We start from the raw sequence: 18091 nt of genomic DNA, 5'->3' as shown, positions 1-18091 counted from the left end.
CTTCACTGTTTGATTTTTTTTATTACAAAAAAATCTATTATACAACAAACTCTTCTTTGAACACTGTAACCCATTTGGATTAAACAGAGTGATAGAATGAGGTAAAAATGAAGGAGAAAGGAGGAAAGGTTTTCTTTTGTCAACTTCACAGGCTCTTGATCACAGTTTGCTGTTGTTTGTTGGATACAGCCTCTTCCAGCTCCAAGATACGCAAAAAGGAACCTCTACACATGCTGCTTCCCCATTATGACATCCCTTCCTGTCCACACCCAAACTCTCCCCTAAACGTGTCCAATAATTCAGCTGCCTTTTCACACAAAATAGATCTTTTGCACAACAAGCCACGCATCCTTTTAAGCTTTTATTTTTCCATATAAATTACTCTTTAAAATAGGGGAAATATGGGTTTGAGTGCGCTTCTCTTGCTTGGTTTGTTGACTATGGGATTTGCTCTCGCCATTGCACAAAGTTTGCATTCAGACATACCGTATTTCAAAATGGGATGCATGTTTGACTAGTTTTCAGTTAGAGAGTAGTCATCAGCAAGGTTAAAAAAGTAAAATGGGCATTTCATTCTCTACCCTCCCCCATATACCCCTCCTCTTCTTCCTCCAATCCAAAACACAGTCATTGTCTGTCAGTCCTAACTGCAATTTCTGGGGGTGTAGAAGATCGCAGGAAGTTCTGCACAAAATCGCAATAATCAGTAGCAACCGTCTCGGGTGTTTGACAGTGGCGGTGCTGCACCGCTTCCCATTCCACCTCCTCCCTCAGTCCTTCACCCTCTTTGGATGTTCACATATCATTGGCCAGCTCCTCAGTTTCTGTGGAGACATCTCCATTGACCGCAATCTTCATGTTTTCCTCATAGCCTGGAGGCATGAAGGCCAGCGTATAGGGGCAGATCTTATGACACTCTGCTCGGTATAACTCAGCAGTTTCCTTAGCCTCTCCAAGGCTGCCATCACGCAGGCTTTCCAAAACCTCTGTACAGATCTGCAAAAATAAAGTAGTAATGTATTATAAGCATGCAATACACCACGGTTTTCCAATTGGGGGTTGATAAGTTAAATAACTGCAGGGGGTTCATAAGTAGATGAAAAGCTGATAATGAAACAATGTGTAATTAAAATAAAGAAATGCCTCTGCTTCCTGGTAATTCACTCACCCCCATGTCATCCAAGATGAAGGGTTTTGAGGTAAACATTACAGGATGTTTCTCCATAGTGGACTTCTATGACCAAATTGTACTTTTAATGCAGCTTCAAAGGGGTCTATATGATCCCAGCCGAGGAAAAAGGGTCTAATCTAGTGAAACAATTGGCCATTTTCTATTTTTTTTTTTAAATGTATATAATTTTTAACCATAAATGCTTATCCTGCAATAGCTTGGCCTCATGCCTTATGTAGTCATGACCCAGTGTTTACAAAGTCGAACGGCCATTACAGTACAAAAGGTAAAACAATGATGTTGGACGATTCTGAAGTTGAGTTGTTCGCCCTAGCCTACCTTTTTGAACCAAAGTACACACAGAGGAAGAACTAGTGCAAGAGAAGCATTTGTAGTTAGAAAGTACATAATTTTTATTCTTTTAAGAAAATGACCGATCATTTTGCTAGAGAAGACCCCTTAATTCTCAGCTGGGATTGTGTAGAGCCATTTGAAGCTACACTGAAACTGCAATTTGGACCTTCAACTCATTGGCTCCCATTGAAGTCCACTATATGGGGGAAAACCCTGGAATGTTTTCCTCAAAATCCTAAATTTCTTTTCAACTGAATACAGACATGAACTAATCCTTTAAAGTCATGCAGTCCATTGTGTACCTGAATGTTTCTGTTGTTCAGTGATTCATCAAGTGCTACAGCCAGGTCCACCGCTTTCTTCTGTGTTGAAGGGTCCAAGTAGAACATCATTTTGGCAGCTATATAGGAAGACAGTTGAAATTCAAAATTGAATGTGAAAAATTAGCAGTAAAAAAAAAAAAAAAAAGGTGTTGAGTATTTGCACCTGCTACTCGATGAGGGATGGAATTGAAGTGCTTGGTGAGGAAGGCCTGGTTGAAGCTCTTCGCATTACTTTCCCCAAACAGCCTGGAGATTTCCTGCTTGAGAACCATGCTGACCGATTCCGCTAGGTCTTTACTTTCGGACACTGTCAACCAATTAATAGCAACACATTACCAAACAAACACTACGATACATTGAGGTGAATATGGTGTCAAAAGCAAGAAATAAGACATAGAGACCAATTGATATAAATAAAAATACTACTACACTAAGAGCAAGAGGCAACCTGGGTTCACTCACCTCCTTTAAAGAAGCGCACTAAACACTGGTGAAGCCAAGGGTGGTCCGGGTCGATTGCATAGGCCCTCTTCACTGACTGTAGCATTAATAGGAACTTTTCTGTGAGGAAATTGTGGACAAAGAACACTGAAATTATGCATCTATTCAAGTCACAATTGAATGGAAGTCGCAATGGATATTTTTTCATACATCCAAGAGAAACATTATCACAAAAGTAAAACTATTATTAGACTGTACAAATGGAGATGTAAAGCATATACCTTTCCTAAAGTAGATCTCAAAGGCCAGAAGGTGTGTGTCTATCTTATTCTTTACCAGGTTTTTCAAGGGTGTCAAAAACTTTACAGCTTCATCTAATGGGTTCTCAACCTTAAAAATGAAAGAGAAAGAAATACCTTTTTATCCAAGCACAATAAAAGTCTTTGAGTTTCTTTGAATTTCTCCTTTGGTATCTTACTAAAGAGACAAATTGTTAAGAAGCCTTTTAGATAAAGAATTTCTCCACTTTCACGAACATTACTCTTAACACAAGCACACACCCTGGCGAGTTTCTCAGGTATAAGTTCCTCTTTAGGTCCACCAATCTCTTCATCATCATCCTCTTTTTTCTTTTTCTGGTTCTTTAACTGTTTTTCTTTCTCTGCGTTCTTTTTTTCTTCCTCTAGCTGTGCTTTCTTCTGTGCTCTCCGTTGCTTATTCCTTAACTTTTTCAGTTCTTTGTCAGTCAGGTTCCCTGTTGGGAAAACAGAAGCAAAAAAAATGAAGCAAGTCTGTATATGTTTAAAGTTTGCTTTTTGTATGGAAGCCCATTTCTGGCATGAAAAAAAAAAAATGTAATTACAACATTTTCCTCTTTCATACAGTTTGGACTGTTTTCTTGCAGCTGAAAATACCTTTTTCTCAGAATTGTGAAAAATGCAAGAACTCTTTGCATCTCAAAATATGACTTGTTTTCTTTGAATACCGAGTCGCAAATGCCTTTATTTTTTATTCCATGATAGAAACTGGTTTCTAAAGATTAATGTCATATTACCAGTATCGGCCTGCAGTTCCTTGCTGTCATCTGTCAGCGGGTTGTCATGCAGGTTGAGGTAGATTAGGATGGCGGTTTGTGAGGCTTTGAAGTAGAATGGGTGCATCCGTAACACGTCCTCCAGTTTAAGCAGGTCCACATAGGAACGCAGCGTCATTTTCCGCATGCAATACGTATGGAAGTCAAACTGGTCATCTGTTATCTCTACAAAGTGCTGTAATAAACAAACGGGAGAAGGTAGTACTCAGATGAGGAGGTAAAAGCAACACACAAATACCATAATATACTGACAAAGCAAAGATGACTAACCCTTTCAATCTCATGGCATTTTTTGAGTGCTTCTCCATATTTCATCATGGATTTATAGGCCAGAGCACATTCAGTTTGGAACCACATGCACTGCATCTCATTCAGATTCTCTACCGCAGACGCTCCCTCCTGAGAGAGAGGAACAAAGCGGTTACACACAAAACACCTATGAGAAGATTAGGTATTCAAAAGTACGCACACACTTCCCTTACCCTTGTGAATTTGGCGCACATTTCCTCAGCCTCCTTAATCAGACCTGCTTTAAGCAGGTACTTGGCGCATTTGGAGTTAATAAAACGGTCTGCCGTGTCCAGTGCCTGAGCTTCATCCATCCAACGAGCTGCTTCCCGGATATTCCCAGCATGCTGAGTGAGGAAATACAAACGGACCAGGATATGACAATCAAATTACAGAACCCAGCTAATTATTCAAATTTCCGTTTAATTACCCACACTGTTCAGAGTCGTTGCAATTATCATTTTAATTAGCAAACTAATTGTGTGCGATGCATTTTGTACCTTGTATATCTTGGCTTTAATGAGAAAGAGCTCAATCAGAGTAGGTGTGCTCTCAATGGCAGCGTTGATGTATTCGAGAGCCTTGGTGTGCTGGCCGATTTGATCATAGTGCTGAGCCAGGAAATACTGCACCCAGAGTAACGTAGTGGGCGGCTCCTCCTTGCCATCATCTATATGTGAACATCAAAAGAACCAAACAGGTAATGCTAATCCACTGATGCCCATTAGGCTGCTCACCACAGCATTAAAAGCATCATATTCATTTTTCTATAATGTCCACTTATAATGTTTGCTTCTTTACACTAATGTAGTTTTATACAAGCATATTCCACCTTCTCCATCTTAGTTTTAAATAGCCTGTTTTTTTTTTCAGTACTGTGCCTTTAAACTATCTTTCTTTGATTTATAATTATAATTAAATTATATATATAAAAAATAAAATCCAATTGTTTTTATTATTAATAATAATAATAATAATAATAATAATAATAATAATAATAATAATAATAATAGGAGATGGCTAGATATATAAGCATTAAGAAAACTATACTTTATAAATAAGAACGATTTATAAAAATGTTCTTCAATATCATCTTGGCAAAGTCTGCATTATGTTGATTTAAACTAAAAACTAGACTGATATTATGAGGGAGCTTGATAATACAAATTTTAGCTGCTAAATTCTCATTTTGGGATTCTTCTGAAAGATATACAGCGCAGAAGGTGCTACACACTGCCAGGGACAGCAAATGGTCGGGCAAAATTTCTACATTTTACATATTTTTGTGTGAAAAGAAAACAAAAATAATGACTTTATTCAACAATTTCTTCTCTTCCATGTCAGTCTCCACCGTGCATTCACAAGAGTACCACGACACATGCGTATGGCGCTGCTGACGCAGGAACCTGCATTCTGGCATCATGGTACTGTCTTGAATGCACGTCGAACTCTGACATGAAAGAGAAGAAATTGATGAATAAAGTATTTTGTTTTTTGTTTTCTTTGCACACAACAGTATTCTCGCAGCTTTATAAAATTACAGTTGAAGCACTGATGTCACATGGACTATTTTTACGATGTTCTTACTACCTTTCTGGGCCTTGAACGTGTCAGTTGTGTTGCTGTCTATGGAGGGTCAGAAAGCTCTCGGATTTCATCACAAATATCGTAATTTGTGTTCTGAAGATGAACGAAGGTCTTATAGGTTTGGAATGACATGAGGATGAGTGGTTAATAACAGAAATTTAATTCTTGGGTGAACTAACCCTTTAACTTTTTTTTCACATAAATTTGGGTGTTCACATAGTTACAACAATATTTCAATACAGTATTTTTGCACTAGAGAGAGTTTTGTGCTCTGCAACTTATAATGCAGATTGACATTTTATTTTATATTCAAAAATTTGATTGGTCTCTCTAACCCTAACCCAATACTTTAAATTAAAAACAAACAAAAAAAACAACAACAACATACCATTTGGGCTGAACATTCGACAGCTCCGTAATGACGTATCAAAACCAACAACTAATTCTTCAATTATTGAGACCTGCAATTAAAACAAAATGTGAAAAACTCATCTGGATGTAAACCGTAGTTGGCATGTCCTGTGTGATTAGATTCTGTCCTCACCTTCTCTTTGTCCTGATAGAGAGATCGGAGTGTGGTGAAGACAGGAGGACAGCCCTTACTGAAGTTCATTCGTAAATATCCATCCAGACACTCCCGAAACTTATCTCCTAAACAATCCAGAAACCATGTCACTCAACATCCACAGAACTTGCAGAAGAAGCTGATGTATTAGACCAGAGGGAGAACTGCCTACCAGACAGGAAGCTGAGAGGTAATCTGCGAGGTACGAGGCCTTTAGGGTATTTCTCCCAGGCCTCCTCATAGATCTTCAGCTTCTCTTCTGCATTTGCTGAAGAAAACACCAGAATTGCTATGTTTTGTTAAACTCTTAATAAGGTGTGTATAAGATTAAACAAATATGCAGACAAATAATTGTTCATGTGTACCAGGCTTGAAGGCTTTTTCCAGGCCATGGTAATAAGACCAATTTTCAGGATTTCTCTCCTGTAGTCTTCTGTACACATCTGCTGCCTCCTCAAACCGTTCCAGATTCAACAGCAGCTCCCCTACACATCCACAACACGAGGAGAGAAAATAAAGAGAGAGAGTGTTCCATAGGGCACCACAAACAGGAAGTCAATCTGCTAGACAAGCAAAATGTGAATAGGAAAAACTGCATAATGGACAAAATAGTATAAAAGCAGAAAAAAAAAGGAAAATCTTGGAAGAAAGAGGTGCACTGATGTACCTTTGGTTTCTTCCACTGCCAGTTTATCACAGATCTGTTTCTCGTAGGTGGTGAGATGCTCCAGAGCTTCTCTGAAGAGTCCCGCCTCCCTCAAGACCTGATTCTGATACAACAGCAGCTCACTGTACTCATAATCCACCTTGTCAGGGGACGTCTGAAAGATCAAACATTCACAAACATCATCAAAATCATATACAGAAAGGATTTACTGCGTAAACTAATTCCACTATGTTAGAGTTAGGAATCTTTTATTTAGCCTTCCAACTTGTAGTTTCCCTTTGTGCTAGAAACCAATGAGAGGAAGTAAGCTTCTTATCTTGGACGCCACAACAAACACATGCCATTGTGTTGCCCATTGACCTGGAGTGGCAGGTTGACGTATTCACAATACCAAATTTGCCACTTCTGTTACCTCTGACCTCATATATTCCAAGCTAACAGGCATGTAAAAAGAACAGGTACTTTAATACTAAATGGGATATTTTTACATGCTCTGAGAACAGCGTTTGTGGTTCGATACAATGCAGATTTGAGTGTAAAATTCTCCTCCACTTTGCTAACAAATCTCCAGTTTCCGATTTAATAAACAAAACACAATAAGATAAAAGTCTGTCCTTGACATTAGTAAAAACTAGGGCCGGGACTTTAACGCGTTAATTGAGATTAATTAATTACACAAAAAATAACGTGTTAACTAAGATTAATTAATTACAGAAAAAAAAAATTCCCGCATTTTTTATAACTTATTTTTGCACCGCGGAACGTTTCTCACTGGATGAGTTTCGGCGGACCGATTATACTGAAGCACCAACTAGCGTTCGCTTCGCATATCACTACTGTCTATGATATCACTGCAGCACATCGAGCCTCAAGTATCACCTCAACGCAAAACATATAGCAGCTAGCATGGACTTTACACTTTATGTTGAACTATATATTATTTTGTTGGTGCAACAGTTTATGTTGAACTCTTTATTGTTTAGGCCAAGGTTATTGAGAGTTGGACTTAGTATGTTATGGCCTCCGAAGCAACAGAGAGATGTTTTCTAATAGTCAGGGTTTCCAATGTTCTGAATGTCATTGACAGTATTGTGTTTTACTTAAAAAAACACTTTACAGAAGGTTCCAGCGCACATAAGCTTCCTGAATTTCTGAAAATGTACTATTTCTAAATTGTTTCTAAATATGCTATTGCTACACTTAATGGCAAAAATTGCACTGGTCTGCTAGACTTGGTTGAACAAAAATAAACAATATTTTGTTGCTTAAGCTTATGTATTCAGTTATTATTCAATGGTATACTATAAATTAATTTCGATTAATTAATTACAAAGCCTCTAATTAATTAGATTAATTTTTTTAATCGAGTCCCGGCCCTAGTAAAAACAACAACTTGCATGAGCATTCAAGTTAAACATTCTTTTACCTGACAAAAAAAAAAAAAAAAAAAAAAAAAAAAAACTAAAAATAACAATTGCATTTCAAAAAGCTAACTAAAATGAAAACTAAACTGAAAAAACATTTATAAATGTGTATAAATAATAATTATGCAATTGTTTTGATCTGTCTAGTCATTTTTTTTATAAGATCGTTCATAACCCATGTTGTAACACTTGTTTTCCCTTTCAAAAAATTGGGAGTTTAAATCTTGTTTTCATTGGTACCGGCATAAACAACTAACTTTTGGGTATTGTGGCAAACCTACAGCATTAAGAACTTGAATCTTGCTGTAACTTGTCATGTCTGCATTTACCTGTTGTGTTTTTCTAAACTCCTCAATGATTTTGGCAGCCATCTCATAGTCCTCTAAGAGGTGATATGCAATGGCGTAGCCAATCCATGACGCTCGCTGCGCTGGCCGCAACTGCAGCAGCTGATATCGGGTCTCCTACAAGAGAGTCAATACAGTCAGAACGAGGGATTTCTCTGTGGTTTGGTTTCTACAAGGTTCAAGCATTTAAAAGCTTTTAAAATGTTTAGGTTCTTGCTGAATGCAGAGGTGATATTCGATCCCTTTCAAAACAATGTAACAAAGTACCATCTAAAACTACAGAAAACAACAGTGGATCCATATTGCACAAAGCCCACATATGAAAGGCTTTCATTTCAGTGGTAAAAGTAGGTATCAGAGTAGCCTGAGGGTATGAAACATTAAACACCCACTTTATCATACCACAAAAGACAAAGAAATAAAGACAAAAGAGAGGAGGAGAGAGAAGCAGGCTCAAGAGACAGTAAATGGACATTGCTGAGTCATTGCTGCTGTATTTGGCTCAACATACACATGCATCCTAAGTGTTTCACCTCAACATTGGCCAATAATAGGAGTCTATTAATTACATTAATAGTAACTTATTTAAATATATTTTACATTCAAAAGAGCATATTAAAAGGGCATATTCTACAATAAACAATTTACACTACAGTTCAACTGTTTGAGGTCAATAAATATCTTCTCACCAAGGCTGCATTTATTTGAAAACACAGTAAAACAGTGAAATATTATAAAAATGTACAATAACAGGTTTCCATGTTCTATATTTTTAAATGTATTTTATTTCTGTAATGGCAAATCCAAATTTTTAGAAGCCATTATTTCAGTGTCTCATGATCCTTCAGATATAATTAAATTATGATTTCGTCCTCAAGAAACATTTTTAGACCCATTTCCTTACTTAAAGTACACTCACCTAAAGGATTATTAGGAACACCATACTAATATGGTGTTTGACCTCTTTTCACCTTCAGAACTGCCTTAATTCTACGTGGCATTGATTCAACAAGGTGCTGAAAGCATTCTTTAGAAATGTTGGCCCATATTGATAGGATAGCATCTTGCAGTTGATGGAGATTTGTGGGATGCACATCCAGGACACAAAGCTCCTGTTCCACCACATCCCAAAGATGCTCTATTGGGTTGAGATCTGGTGACTGTGGGGGCCATTTTAGTACAGTGAACTCATTGTCATGTTCAAGAAACATATTTGAAATGATTCGAGCTTTGTGACATGGTGCATTACCCTGCTGGAAGTAGCCATCAGAGGATGGGTACATGGTGGTCATAAAGGAATGGACATGGTCAAAAACAATGCTCAGGTAGGCCGTGGCATTTAAACAATGCCCAATTGGCACTTAGGGGCCTAAAGTGTGGCAAGAAAACATCCCCCACACCATTACACCACCAGCAGCCTGCACAGTGGTAACAAGGCATGATGCATCCATGTTCTCATTCTGTTTACGACAAATTCTGACTCTACCATCTGAATGTCTCAACAGAAAGCGATGTAGGCTGTCGTAGTTGATCTGTTATTTATTAACTGTATGGGCCAGAGAGCGCGCGCGGCCGGCGACACACTAGATGCGTGGCGCAAGCGTTTCAGCTGCGTGGCGTGTCCATTTTTAATTCGGCTCCCATGTTAACAGGTTAGAGCTTGCAGACTACCTGCATGAGACGCGTCTCACACTCAATGTCTTCAAAACAACACGACCGCTGTCTTGCACTCTCCCTCCCGCATATTAATCAACTGACATGATGGTGGCGATGTTTAAATCATTTAAAATGAGAATGTAAGTGTGCTCACCCCATTTTTGTTTGTAAGAAAAAATTAGATTTCATATCGCAATATATATCGCAGAAAAATAAAATATCGCAATGTAATTTTTTCCCAATATCGTGCAGCCCTAGACCAGGCAACATTTTTCCAGTCTTCAACTGTCCAATTTTGGTGAGCTCTTGCAAATTGTAGCCTCTTTTTCCGATTTGTAGTGGAGATAAGTGGTACCCGGTGGGGTCTTCTGCTGTTGCAGCCCATCTGCCTCAAGGTTGTGCGTGTTGTGGCTTCACAAATGCTTTGCTGCATACCTCGGTTGTAACGAGTGGTTATTTCAGTCAAAGTTGCTCTTCTATCAGCTTGAATCAGTTGGCCCATTCTCCTCTGACCTCTAGCATCAACAAGGCATTTTCACCCACAGGACTGCCGCATACTGGATATTTTTCCCTTTTCACACCATTCTTTGTAAACCCTAGAAATGGTTGTGCGTGAAAACCCAAGTAACTGAGCAGATTGTGAAATACTCAGACCAGCCAATCTGGCACCAACAACCATGCCACGCTCAAAATTGCTTGAATCCTCTTTCTTTCCCATTCTGACATTCAGTTTGGAGTTCAGGAGATTGTCTTGACCAGGACCACACCCCTTAATGCATTGAAGCAACCAAGTATAGGTCTCTGCAGGAAAGTTACTAGATCAAGGTGTTTTTACACCATGATACCCGATTGGTTGATGTAATAGTGACGTTAGGTTTAGGGGTGGGGTTGGGTAAGGGGGATCATTTAGATTGCATGATTCAGAAACACCCAGCAGTTTGAAAACACCCACATGGTGATAAACGCCCACTTTTGCTCTGCAGAGACCTAAGTCTCGAAGCAACTGCCTTTGATTGGTTGATTAGATAATTGCATTAATGAGAAATTGAACAGGTGTTCCTAATAATCCTTTAGGTGAGTGTATTTATGTTGTTAAAATTTCTATAATTATGCGCCGATTCACACGACTCAAGAAATTTTGATTTAAACTTTGAAATTAATTTGCTCGTAATAAAAAATATTGCTCAATAATAAAATAAGACCAAATAAATACAGCAGAAAAAATATACAAATAAAACACTGATTTAAGATTTTCAGATAGGTCTACAATTTCGGGTGCAGAAATACTAAAGAAATTGTATCAGTTAATCAAATGTAAAATTAATTGTGAATTGTAAAATAAAATGAAACTCAAACACCTACACATACTCACCCTGTAACCCTCCAGGTCTCTCATCTGGATCTGCAGGAGGGAGAGATCTCGAAGGATCTGCAGGTTGTCTTTGTCCCATTTCAGTGCATTTCTGTAGCACTTAATAGCCTCGTCATACTTCTTGTCAGACCTCTGGAGCAAACCATACACGTGCCAGCCTGAAAATGTCACATTAAGGAGAGCAGGGGAACTTCACAGAGACACTACAGAGAACTACAGCTTATTTCCATCAAGGCCATCCACATTAATAAAATAAGAAAATATTTGTTACGAAGCTGACTTCAGTCTGTCTTCAGTCTACCCACACTTAAACACGAAGAGGAGCATTTTCAATTAAATTTAAATAAACATAAGCATTTCAAAAACTGTGGTAAGGGTGTCTCATGAAGGAACAACCGAATAAAAGAATGAAGTAATTTAGTACATGGTATTTTTCTCTGTGAAACCCGAACCTCTAGGATGTGAAGCATTTGTCTGGCAGCGAGGAAACACTGCACTGTGTGTTTGGCTCTCTAAACAGTTCATGGTGTCACTGCACATCATAGTCAGACACAGGGCAGGAATCTTGGCCGGGGTCCGTCACCCCCACCCGCAGCGACAGGCATCAAATCGAGACAAATACTCAAGTGTTAATTCTGCTGCTGTGAACATGAGGAAATAAACTCATTCCAACTGCTCCAACACAGGGATCATTATCATACTACCGTGTCTACATTTCAAATGTGTGTGTCAGTCTTTATATCCAAGGATACAGACGTGGCTCTTCAGGTCATTTCTGAGACCTCTGCGGACAAGTTCATAGGCTTCTTCTTTCTTCCCCAGGCAGTTAAGGGTCAGGCCTTTCATCGCCAGTGTCTCTGCAAAGATCATATCTGTTAACTTCTTACCCATTAACCCTTTGTAAATGATCATGCACTATGTAAAAAAACGCCTGCACATTTCACACAGGAACGTTTTATGTTAAAGACAACATAATTTTTAGTAACCTTGATAACATCACTATAGTCTAAAACAATATGAATATGAATGTCTTTATGTAGAGTTAACATGTCAAACTGATATTCAGCTATTTTTATATCTGGTCATTCTACCCAGTCACTAATTTTCAGCTATTTTTATATCTGGTCATTCTACCCAGTCACTAATTTTCCTAACAGTTGTCAATGGATATGAACATATGAGAGTGAAAATTGCTTAGAATTAGGGCTGGGCGATATAGCTAAAAAATTTAATCAACGTTATAATGTTCAACATGATTTCGGTATCGATAATTATTGAAATTTTTATAAACTTCTTTTAAAACAGAGCACAATAGAAAAACTGTTTAAATTAAACCACTGTGTTTTTAATTTACCCAAATCATTGAGATTCATTTATTTCATATTTAATATAAATATCTCCTTTCTTATTCGTTATATGCAGATTAAATAAGTAATATATATATATATAATATATATTTATATTTAAATCAAAAAATTATATGAAAAATATAATATAAAAAAATAAAAATTTGTTTTATAAAAATAAAAATTATATTTGATTTTTATATATAAAAATATCAAATATAATTTTGTAAATTGCATAAACAATTACGAACAAAACAGCATCATGTATTTATGCTTTGCATACATAAAAAAAAAAGAGCCAAATCGCCAATCACACAGATTGCATTTGAAAACATATGAGACGTAGTAAAAAGGAATAAACCTCCACTTTTAAACTTTTAACTTTGCATGGCATTCTATACATCTCTTATGTGACACGTGAGTGCAGCGGTCGCTCCCCACTGATGACGCTCCCTGATGCACACACCCAACATTTGGCTGTACCATTTTTGCATTCAAATGCATTTTTTTTTTTTTATTCAAGTAATATTTATTTTATTAACAATCTACTCATCACAGGCAGGCACAGCACTCACATTCATGTTTGTGTGTGCTGTCTGTGTCACTCATCATAGCACATGCCTAATATGGTGCGGCATTGCGAAAAACATTTATATTGTTATCGATGAAGGAGTACTGTCGATAAGTATCTATATAAATATCGCCCAGGCCTACTTAGAATATATTAATTCATTTAAATTGTTGTTCTTGTTATTCACATTAAAATGAAATATGAGTGTAGTTGTACGCCATGAACACTTCCAGTCAGGGTTCTTACCTCCATGTTCGGAGAACTTGGGATTGGAGAGAATCTGTTTGCAGAATTTCAGTCCATTTCTGTACTGCTTGTGTTCATAGCATCTCTGAGTACATATGAGAGAAAAAAACATTACATTAGAAAACAACCAAAAAAGAAAAGTTTGAGGGGAAAAAAAACAAAAATATTGGCCAGTATTGTTACTGTTAAAGGGGTTATATGACATCACTAAAAAATAACATTATATTGTGTATTTGGTGTAATGCATTGTGTTTATGTGGTTTACGGTTCAAAAAACAACATTTTCTACATACTGTACATTGTTGCTCCTCTATGCCCCACCTTTCTGAAACATGTTAATTTCTACAAAGCTCATGTTTCCGAGAAGGGGGGTGAGCTATGACTGACCAGCTATCCAGTGCATTGTGATTGGCTGATTACCTCAAGTGTGTGACGGAAATGTTACACCCCTTAACATATTGTGATGCCGTGTCCCAGCGTGACGAGGCAAAACCAATAAAACCCATTGCAAACGAGGCATTTGTTGCATCCAGTGGGGACATAATTATGGATTATAATGACTTACCATATTTTTCGCACTATAAGGTGCACTTAAAAGCCCTTAATTCTCAAAAAACGACATTGCGCCTTATAATCTGTCAAGATGTTAACATTCCCTTTAGCACAGCTCCATCTAGTGGATGTATAGCGCAAACCCAGTCAAACGTTTGACTGCGATATCTTCTATTCTATGCGCCTTATAATCCGGTGCACCCTATATATGAAAATACAGTATATTGTCTTTTTATGCCTTGCATTGCGAATCGCGGCACTTAAACATAAAACCATTTGTCTGTGTTTGTGAACGGAGAAACCACAAACAACAGGTGATACACAACACTGCTCAGAACTTGCATTTGAATCATTTGTGGCTGAAAACAAATATACAGTTTGTGAGTCAGAGCAGCTGGCATTGTCCTCCATTAAATGCGTTGCGCAAACACAAACATTTGGTTTGAACTGTTCTGGAACAGTGTTGTAAACAAGTAAACCACTGATTTCTAGCCGTGTCCTCTTTTGGAAGGCCAAACAAAGCAGTTTCGCTTTCATAACGAAACGCAGCATCTCCACGACATGGCAGCAGCAGCAACAATACTACAGTGAGAATAAAAGTCACTTCTTTCTTTGCTGAAACATTTAGGCGTTGTAATGTAAATCTTCCAACACAGTGATGTTTACGTGTGTGTGTGTGGTGGTGGTGGTGGTGGTGGTGATGGGGGGGGGGGGGGGTGTTAGTATGAGCCCCTTTAGGAGGTTGTGGATATAATTAACTTTGATAAAGAATATATCTTTGGGATCAAGACTTTAGTCATTGCAGCTTAAGGGATCTTATTAATGCACCAACAGCTTGTAACACTCCAAAGAGACAGCAAAACTTAAAATCGCCTCATATGACCTCTTTAAAATATGCTGCATTACATGTGGGACGCTGTGTAAAATGTAAAAACAGAATGCAATGATTTGCAAATCTCATAAACCCATAATATTTTCACAATAGAACATATCAAAAGAAGAAAACATCAAATGTTTAAACTGACGAAATGTACAATTTAAAGGAAAAAATAAGGTATGTCTGCAAACCATCTAAAAAAAAGTTTGGATAGGTGCAACCTAAGGCATATTCAGTTTGACAAATAAAGATAAAAGCAATTGATACAATCCTCTACCGATGAAAATGCTTTTTTTTTTTAAGATGAACCTCATTATTTTTATAGTAAATGTATTATTTTTACTTAAGGTTCTCCTAAATAAAACTGCACATGCAGATCCATCTTTTCTTATGGTTAGTGCTTTCTAAAGACAATCCATGGCAGGCTAAACTTGTGTGAGTGTGTGCCGAAACACACACATGCTCACATTGTCCCCTGCAAACTCTGTAAATGATGGTAATTTACTCTGAGCAGTTCTATTTGGAGCAGCTTCTGTTTCCTCTTTATTACACAGTCCTCTGCTCAGCCAGCAGGTGGTGAGATCACGAACATCACCTCATTCTGTCAGCAAATCTGGAATCTGCTCTTCCACATTCAGTACAGCACTACTGAATCACTGACTCCAGACAAAGATTATAGAATACCCAAGATGTGGCACTTGTATAGTTTTGAATGGGGAAAAATGCAACACTCAATATGGCCGCTCAATTGCAAGAAGCCCCGCCTTCTGAATGAAAGAGCCAATCGCTAATCAGTAAAGTCAGCACGACACTGCAGCTGAGACGTGTGCATACGCACTGGCTGATCTAGCCTGAAAAATTAGCTTTTTATAATGCTATTTGAGCAAAAGTTACAACATTCATGACACATTTGTCAGATTTCTTTGGTGACTTCAAAATTTAAATTTAACCATAAGCTTAGTAAACTGTTTTGGAGAATTTGATGTTTCCCCATTCAAAGAGATTGGAGTTGCACATGCATGCATGAGAGGCTTTTCAAAGACAGCCACCAAGTGACATGAATTGTCTTTAAAGAATTTTGATTCAGATCAAAATTCAGGCGATCTTATATACCACAAACTTAAAAACAGAGGCTTTGGAAACTATTAGAACAACAGCCCAAACAGATTCTAACAATATGATATGATATCTGATCCTAACAACCGTGTTAGTGGCTTAGTACAATAGAACAATGAATGCCGATGCCAACATTTGAAACAAGCCAAATATCGGGATTGGCAATATGTCTGTCTACCACTATTGGTCATAACTTTAAACTTCAGCTAAATCTTTCAGTGGATTCATGATTACATTGTGATTATCAATACATCATATGTACTAAATGAGCATAAACCATCAGATATAGTATAAAGAAATTTACATGATAAAAAAAACACTACTTCTGTGTTAAAATTCTGCAGTTTTGCATTTGCATTTTAGACAAATGAACTAAGAATGATTATGAATAAAAGGCTCTTTAAAACTTTTGTGCATCATATCAACAGACAGGCAAAAGTTTTTGTAGACTTGCCTTGTTATAAGTGCAGTTCAACATTGCATATGCAAAGCTTATTATATCAAAACCACAACACAAACACTACAATCATTACTAATGCATGACAATTTTTAGCTTTTTTCAGCTAAAACACACATATCAGTTCCACTAATTTATCAATTTAAAGTCACTGGTTTTGGTTATGAATAGCCAAAAGCAAAAACACTCAGCTATATGCAAAACAGAGATGCTTTTTATTTTAAAACGGAGTATGCAAGCGCTGAAAGTTTTGGCTGAGTTTGTGGTTTGATAGTCCATCATGCTGTCAGTGTCAGCTCTCATGCACTCTAGCAACTTATGCCCATCTCAAATTAGTGCCCACATCCAAATCTAATATATTTACAACATATAAATCCCTTGAAGAAGTCAGCAGTTTAAATTATTACATATAGTGAAAAGAAAGCACGACTTGCCAGTGAATTAGCTGTGAACAAACTCGTCGAGTGTTTGTAGCTCTTAAGTTGAGCATCACTAAACTTCCAGGGTTTCCTTCTTTCGCCAGAAACACATGCTCATCTCTTCCTCTCTTCTCAAACGAACTAAAACTCTTCTCGACAAAAACCGTCATTGTTATAGAAATATTCACAGGGTATTTAAAAGTGATTTGCGGGGTGAACAGGCCAGAGACTGCTTCCAGCAACTGACATGCAACATTCAGCCTCAAAACAAAGCAGCTCGACCATATAAATGTAAGTTAGGGCTAATGCCTCATAACAATCAAATAAACAAAGACTATAAGTCTCGCATGCATTTATTCAACCACTGACAGTCTCTTTCCAACAGCTTTTTGTATGTGTGTAAGCTACAACAACAGACTGACAGCTAGCAGCTAAAAGCTAACCTCCATTTGACAGAAAGCGACTCTTGATCGTTTAGTTTTGCACGTGCTAAAAAGTGCTGCATTAACAGCTTTTAAGCGAGCATTTTAACAGCTCTCAATCACACTCATGACTGTCGCCCGCAGGCTTTATTGGGTAGGTGGATGTTGTTGCACTGAAGTATTAGCACTCACCAGAATCCTCTTGAACAGAGCGTTTTCTTTGGGAGGCAGTGTTACTGTCGGCATCCTTTACACTCTCTCTCTCTATCAGCACATGTGAAATGAGTGCGGCTGTGTAAGGCAGCGTCTTCCCCGGTTTTTAGCACCTTGTTCTCTGAGTCCTCGCTCGGCTCGATTTAGTGCCCGTGTCGGACTAACTAACCCAGCCCTCACGTGGTGACAGAAAAGCCCCCTTTGAGCCCAAAATGGCCGAAGCGGCGCTTCTCCTCCGGGTCAAGCTGCTCCGCTGCTCGTCACTGACAGCAGGGGGCGCACCATTAACAGGTCAAACAGTTTACAGCTAATAATATAAACATCATAGACAGTAAACATCAACAATTGAAAAATGCAGACAAAAAATGTTTAAATTATATGAAATCAAAGATTTGAAAAAATAACAAGGTGCTAGATTATAATAAAATAAAGCAAATGTGTATTTCGCTGTTTAACAATATATATTTAAAAAATATATTTAAAAACAGTGCTGTTTTGTATAAAATCATTCTTAAAATAAAATGCTTCATGTTTTGTATATGAAAATTTACCAGTAATATTAAAAGGTTAATTGCAGAACAGTG

General features: G+C 37.7%; 1 protein-coding gene across 2 annotated transcripts; it reads right to left on the bottom strand.

The window, feature by feature from the left end:
- Window position 1: 1 nt before the first annotated feature.
- Window positions 2–17734, bottom strand: LOC127948752 (N-alpha-acetyltransferase 15, NatA auxiliary subunit). Of its 2 annotated transcripts, none has more exons than XM_052545426.1 (20): window positions 17487–17734; window positions 13452–13536; window positions 12041–12145; window positions 11289–11446; window positions 8243–8377; window positions 6490–6643; window positions 6188–6307; window positions 5995–6111; window positions 5802–5908; window positions 5646–5718; window positions 4171–4340; window positions 3865–4017; window positions 3653–3781; window positions 3344–3557; window positions 2850–3043; window positions 2571–2679; window positions 2311–2409; window positions 2012–2155; window positions 1828–1925; window positions 2–996 (listed from the first exon to the last, which is right to left on the bottom strand). In XM_052545426.1, the coding sequence occupies exons 1-20, from the start codon at window positions 17538–17540 to the stop codon at window positions 796–798; spliced, it is 2619 nt and encodes an 872-aa protein (XP_052401386.1). In that variant the 5' UTR covers window positions 17541–17734; the 3' UTR covers window positions 2–795. The 2 variants fall into 2 exon arrangements, with proteins under 2 accessions (XP_052401386.1, XP_052401387.1); XM_052545427.1 differs by having other exon boundaries at window positions 5995–6090; window positions 17487–17732.
- Between the last annotated feature and the right edge of the window lie 357 nt (window positions 17735–18091).

Source organism: Carassius gibelio, chromosome B1 (assembly GCF_023724105.1).
Source record: "Carassius gibelio isolate Cgi1373 ecotype wild population from Czech Republic chromosome B1, carGib1.2-hapl.c, whole genome shotgun sequence".
NCBI classification, from domain to species: domain Eukaryota; kingdom Metazoa; phylum Chordata; class Actinopteri; order Cypriniformes; family Cyprinidae; genus Carassius; species Carassius gibelio.
The sequence above is the reverse complement of the archived record's forward strand: the minus strand, read 5'-3'. Positions and strand labels throughout refer to the sequence as shown.

Coding starts and splice junctions, on each gene's coding strand:
- LOC127948752 (XM_052545426.1), bottom strand. CDS start 17,540: ATGCCGACAGTAACACTGCCTCCCAAAGAAAACGCTCTGTTCAAGAGG. Junction 12,146..13,451: donor CAAGTTCTCCGAACATGGAG/GTAAGAACCCTG, acceptor TGATCTTTGCAG/AGACACTGGCGATGAAAGGC. Junction 6,644..8,242: donor AGTTTAGAAAAACACAACAG/GTAAATGCAGAC, acceptor TTGATCTTTCAG/ACGTCCCCTGACAAGGTGGA.